Genomic DNA, 6,054 nt, shown 5'->3' with positions numbered 1-6,054 from the left:
CGCTGTCTTTGATAATAAGATCTTCCCGGTGCATCCGGCGCATATTAGGAAGCCGTCTGTGTTATCTGTTGAAACGCGATTACGCGGTCTCCTATCTCCGTGCTTCGGCCTTGTTGTCCGTTTAATTTTAGACTGTTCACGTAGTTCGGACACCTTTCTATCGATCGAGCTGTTCGGCGGGGAGGTAGTCAAATTTCCATAGATTTCAGTATAATCTCTTTATTCACAATACTTTCGCGGTAACCAGGATCTGGAACACGTAATCACGCTCTTTCGAATTATTCGTGACGCTATCTTGACCATCCAATCGGCCACTCTGTTAAGGCAAGGTCGTATCACTGCAGACTACACGCGAGATGTCAATTTTAGTTATACAACTAATAAGTATGGTTATGATAATATTGTACAATTCAGTTGATGGAGCATTGTGTATGAAATACTTGCACTGTTATTTCTTAGAGTATGCTTCATCGCGTTTCTTTAAATCGTTTCTGAATACAACATTAATAATGTTGGATCGAATATTCTCTAGCAATGCTGTGTTCTTTTGAAATGTCTTTTAGGCCAAGAAGTGTACATTATGGTTAGTGTCAGTTCGGATCCTATAGTGTCTTTGCTACTAACGCACAGTTAGGATGTTCGTCCCCTATCCTCTCGCTGAATGTTTTTCCATCGAAATGGAACTCTTGGTAGCTGACTCTAGCCAGACTCTCGAATCCGCATTTTCTAGCGATTTTCTGGGAGTAATTGGAAGTCATGATGGCGGACACTATACTGGGCACCAAGGACAGGTTGTGTATGTCATCATTGCCGTTGATTTTGACTGGTGTCTTGACTAGTTTCCCTCTTTTCAGCTGTTTCGCTACTTCTATCGACGTGGTCACTAGCGTCTCCCCTATTCTTCGCTGCTGCTTGTCGGGCAGCGTTGCCAAGAACATGATCTCGAAGATGCAGTCCGTGTTGTAGTGCTTGAATAGGTTTATTCGGGAGTCCACGTTGATCATGAAGTCCACTAGACATTTGGACGCCTTGTGCTTGCAGTTTTCACTGAAGACCTCGAACGCAGTTTTCTCTGATGCACTTCTGAGCACCTTAAGAAAAAGGAAGTATATTTAGTATTTATATCATTTCTGTTCACTTACATTTTATTTGCTTGATATTTTAATATAATTATTCTAATATAATTATAATAATTGTGTATAGTTTGTATAATATATTAATATTAGATGCATGATTTACAATTTGTGTTAATAAAATATTAATTTATTATTGTGTATTATATTATAACTATAGTATAATTTATATTGTCACGTCGATACGGATGTGAACTTCTTTCGTGTACAACCACAACCTCATCAGATCATTCGAATTGACTAATCTACGATTATTCTTGTTCCTCATATTATTCAACGTAAAAATTGATAATATTATATCTCGCGTGCAAAGCAGAAGCAAACGTACTATATTATCATTTCAAGTGTAATAGAAATGTCCTCTTCTAGCGTTTCAAGTCTTTGACCTACAATATCTTGTGAGACTTGTGACGAAAATTTGAAATTGAATTTGATGAAACCAATCGTTATTTAACTTTTGAGAATTTAAATTAAGTAATAATTTTCTATTATCCGTCATTAACCTTTTGAGTAAATGTAAACGTAGAGTAATCATAAAAATGTACCCTTCTCCTAATAAATTACTAACATTAAAGTAATTATACCGATCATACTTAACAAGTCAATCTTAAACTACGGTTGTCTTTCCTCTGTGTCAATATTAATATACTATAAAAATTACGATATAATACATTTTAAAATAAGCGTGAAAATATAATGTAATATAACGTATAACAGTAAATTAATATTTCAGTAACAGAAATCGTCATCAATAATAACCATTATACAACTGTATGCTACCACAGATTTTCTATATTATCATAATCAATTTTCCAAATTATTTGTTTTAGTACCTGAATTTTGTTGAATGCCACTCCGATGACTTCCCCAGTGGTAAAATCTGTGGCCACGACACTGACTCCATCCTTGGCAGCATCCAGACACAATTCCTCAAGTTCTTTCGATGCACCCAATTCTGCGGTCAAAGCTACACCTTTGCAGACGCTTTCGTTGATGAAGAAGCTTTTCCTGATGACATCCAAAGCTCCTTCTAGAGTGTCTTCCGTCAGAGACTCGAACTCTATAGCCCCATCCTCTATGGAGCCCCAGAGCCTGTACGGTGACATTCTGTCTCCCCTGGAATAAAGATAATCAGCTAACGAAAATTTGTTTCATATACTAGAACGTATTTCCGATACTCCGGTACATTGAACCCATTTTATTTTGTAATCTTTGGTAATTGCTTAACGGATTAGTTCCACGGAAATTAACGTAAATCTTCACCTCATGTTTACAGCAAGGTCTTCAGATACTGACGGTTACTTGTCAACTGATCATTATGAGTAATTCAGCACTGACTATAGCCACAAGAGTTACGTGTATCGAACGGAGGTTTTGATTATGTGAGTGTGCTATCACTGGAGCACGGAGTGTCTTATACGTAAACGATTTTCAAGTGAATTTCAACTGTTGGCGTTACTATGTACTCTAGTATCATCGAACTCTTGGTCTTCAGCCTTATCTGCTGTGTTTTTACTGCTACTGTTTTAGTATACGTTTTATCTTCGTAGGCGTCAAGATTGATTTGCCTGCGAGGCATGGCTGAAGAAAGGGAGAACATTCCATGGGATCGAATGACCCCATTGTGATGGCTAACAATCGGCAGATAACGAAACGGTTGAATAAAGAGCGGTAAAACAGAAACTCGATACGCATGTGGCAAGCGCCGATCACTGCATCACGTGGCCGTTTGGAAGGCCACGGCAACGCGAGAGAGCGTGGAAATGCAACATGGATAAATATAGTTATCTCATAGTGAGCTGTACAGGCCACCAGGTTCGTGGGACACTAATTTCATTCTAATAGTACAGACACTTCATTCAATGCTGTCGGATGACGCATGGTGTGGCCATGTTCGGTAAAATGTCGAAGAACCCACGTTTCATGTGATATAGACACATTATTAAATGAAAATGCTGTTGATATTTTTACCATCACTTTGGGATTGTGCGCATAGTTGGTTACAAATTTCAATTTCGAAAGGTATAAATAGTGCGAAGCGAAACGATAATTAAAACCTCGAAGAACTTACTTTTCATTTTACAAGAAAACATTATTTAATGGAAATGCTTTTATCGTTTTTACCATCACTTTTAGATTGTGCGCATACTTTTTGACAAATTTGAATCTTGAAATGTATAAATGGAAAGACAATGACAGTGGAGAACGGTTCTTGCTAAGAAGCATTATGAAAATTATAATAGACGTTTTATGAATTATTTTATCTTATGTATTCCGTATAATTTTGCACTTTCACCCATAAATACATACAAATCTGTACTTTACTCTATATTCACAGATATGTTTTATTTTTGTTTATGCCATATCGATACATTATATCAATATTTTGATTGATTATTGTTTTGTTTACAACCGATATAGATTTTATTATTATTTTCAGTTTCTCTAAAGATGTTCAGGCTTTAATCAGCTCAGACTTTAAGACTACCTTGAGTGCCGGGTATTTAAAAATTTGTTACGGTTCAATTTAAATAAGACGTAACTAACGACTTCATTACTGGCCTAAAATGATCTTTTATATGCAGATAAGGACAAATCTTTTCTTCGATAAGGCGCAGACAATTTCAAAACACTAATCTGAACCCAGTCGCGGCGGGAAATGTATTTGAACGTGCTCCGTTTTGGTTACACAAGCACAAACAGTTATGGTATCTTATTTTACTTGATTCTAAGTGCAAAAACTTCAAGTGCAATCAAAAGGATTGTAGAATTATCGAGCTGCATAATTCCTAGAACTAGATATTACCGCTCTATCAGTCGCGCAGGTGTAGTCTTAAAAAGATTAAGGGAAGCTCTGTCGCTGATAAATTCACTTGGCATCGATAATGTCACCGAAGCCTACGCCTGTCAAACTACCAGTCCAAGCTATTCTTAGAATTTGAATAAAATGCGAATCTATTGAATTTGACGGAAATACTGGCAAGAATTTCGTATTGACAATTTGCGATTAATTACTTACAACGATCCTGTTTATTTAAATGACAGTTGGTCAGAGACACTCGGTCGACAGCGTGACGACTATGTTCTGGAGAACAGTCGGACGTTTTACAATGTGATACGCTGTTGCGTCTGCCTTTTTGTCCTACTCTATCGCCTGGTGAAGTCCTTTTTCAATCGGTACTTTTGATACGAATGTGTCAAGGTGCTTCCCAATAGGACTTCACTAGATTTACACGTCGTGCCATTCTGTGCAACAATACTCATTGCAAATGTTCCTATGAACATGACGAGGCCATTGGTCTAGCCGACTGCACCAGGCTGTTCAACAAGATAATTGCATAACGTGGAATGTTCAATTTTAGATACATGATATATTGCAATATGCAGCATAAGAAATGGCGGGAGTCCAGGATCTTGAGCAATGTGTTTACGGTGTAATTCATAGAAGAATGGTTCCTCGTGCACAACGCTCTTGTCAACTTAGAATTAATTAACATTGAGTTCACGGGTGTTTATTGTACAATGTATTTTATCGCTCCTAGAGAAGTTGATGTTTGTTCATTTGGATCTTGGAATTGAGACGTTTAAAAATGGACAATTAATATACATATTCATGGAATTGGATCGATTAATTAGAGAACTGTTTTGAGTGACGTTGGAAAAATTCTGTAATTTCTATCACGTAACACAACTTTTTTCGAACCAGTAAATGTTGCTGTATATTAAGTGGTATGTTAACACTAAACGAACCGATAATTTGTATATACCTATTCCCACCGGAACCAGTCAAATAATTAGTTATAAAACAAAATAAACAAGTTAGACGATACATTTTTCTTATTGGAAACAAGACCAGAGAAGGGCAAAAATTTTAAAAACCGTTTAATCAAACAGTATAGGGACCGATATAAAATTCAAAACGAGAGGAAACGCAGAATTTTAAATCAAACTTCACTACATGGTACATTTAGTCTTAAAATATTTTATTTATTAAATCTATTATCAAAAGCTAGATGCGAGTTCGTTAATTGCGTAGAATCATTGAACAAATAATCTAAACAAAGAATTGAAATATTTATTACAATTCGATAGTCGAAGAGACATTGTCCAATTAAAGCTCACACTTTCAAAGTCAACACAGACGCTATATTATGCGGAGACGTGTCCCGAAGAATAAATCTTCCTAACTCGTCCTTGTACTCGAGCATATCCTCTTCCAAAGCGCATTCGAATCCCAGTTTCTCGAACGCCTTTCTCGAGTACATAGACGTGCACAATCCGAAAATAAATCCGACATCCTCGACAATGTCTTTCACGAAGGATATAGCTTCTGCTATTATAGTTGTGCCGAGGCCCTTCCGTCGGAAATTTTTGTGTACAGCCACAGCATACAGCTCGACACCCACTTTAGCTTCCGAGAACCTGTCGAACAAGCAGGCCTTATCGATAATCTGCGACATGTAACTGAAATATGTCTTCATCAGCTTCGTTCTAGGAGGGTTCTTGTCGAACACTGATCCTTCATTGGCTGTCTCATCGATCTTTGGATTCCGATCGACGATCATCACTCCGGCGCCGATTATTTTCTTCGTAGACACATCCAGTACGATCAGGCAAGGTGTTTCTGCGATCAGCACATTTATTATTTGCTCGTGGTCCTTCCACATTAACTCTTCGTCTTCTCCTGTGACGTCATGCTTTTTCATGCATCTGAGGATATTCTCTTCCTTATCGAAATTTTCCCGGAGGAACGATAAGATCTCTGGCACGTGGGACTCGTTGGACCATTCAGTCGTGTAAGGTGAAGGGATCGATTCCATTTTGCGGTGTACTGCTCGGTTGGTCTCTTTACTGTTATCAGTAATACAGGGTTTTACTTTACCGTCCCTTGTCCCTCTGCACAATTTACTAATTGTTTTGC

At 37.5% G+C, this 6,054-nt stretch overlaps 2 protein-coding genes and 1 long non-coding RNA gene across 5 annotated transcripts; 1 reads left to right on the top strand and 2 right to left on the bottom strand.

Moving 5' to 3' along the window:
* Positions 1-203: 203 nt before the first annotated feature.
* On the bottom strand, positions 204-2,560 carry LOC143174255 (uncharacterized). The gene is made up of 3 exons (XM_076364855.1): positions 2,397-2,560; positions 1,967-2,249; positions 204-1,091 (listed from the first exon to the last, which is right to left on the bottom strand). Exons 1-3 carry the CDS (start codon positions 2,399-2,401, stop codon positions 603-605), a joined length of 777 nt encoding a protein of 258 aa, XP_076220970.1. The 5' UTR covers positions 2,402-2,560; the 3' UTR covers positions 204-602.
* LOC116426034 (uncharacterized) lies at positions 244-4,211 on the top strand. Of its 3 annotated transcripts, none has more exons than XR_004234828.2 (4): positions 244-384; positions 564-2,315; positions 2,410-2,603; positions 2,684-2,835. It is a non-coding gene; the product is annotated as an uncharacterized LOC116426034 (long non-coding RNA). The 3 variants fall into 3 exon arrangements; XR_004234829.2 differs by lacking the exon at positions 244-384 and adding an exon at positions 3,574-4,211 and having other exon boundaries at positions 2,177-2,315; positions 2,684-2,948; XR_012998065.1 differs by lacking the exon at positions 244-384 and adding an exon at positions 3,270-3,518 and having other exon boundaries at positions 2,177-2,315; positions 2,684-3,155.
* A 323-nt stretch (positions 4,212-4,534) lies between these two features.
* LOC116426033 (arylalkylamine N-acetyltransferase-like 2) lies at positions 4,535-5,953 on the bottom strand. The gene has a single exon (XM_031974482.2). It carries the CDS (start codon positions 5,951-5,953, stop codon positions 5,252-5,254), a length of 702 nt encoding a protein of 233 aa, XP_031830342.2. The 3' UTR covers positions 4,535-5,251.
* Between the last annotated feature and the right edge of the window lie 101 nt (positions 5,954-6,054).

Source organism: Nomia melanderi, chromosome 2 (genome assembly GCF_051020985.1).
Source record: "Nomia melanderi isolate GNS246 chromosome 2, iyNomMela1, whole genome shotgun sequence".
NCBI classification, from domain to species: Eukaryota; Metazoa; Arthropoda; class Insecta; order Hymenoptera; family Halictidae; genus Nomia; species Nomia melanderi.
The sequence above is the reverse complement of the archived record's forward strand: the minus strand, read 5'-3'. Positions and strand labels throughout refer to the sequence as shown.

Coding starts and splice junctions, on each gene's coding strand:
- LOC143174255 (XM_076364855.1), bottom strand. Junction 1,092..1,966: donor TGGCATTCAACAAAATTCAG/GTACTAAAACAA, acceptor CTTTTTCTTAAG/GTGCTCAGAAGTGCATCAGA.
- LOC116426033 (XM_031974482.2), bottom strand. CDS start 5,953: ATGGAATCGATCCCTTCACCTTACACGACTGAATGGTCCAACGAGTCC.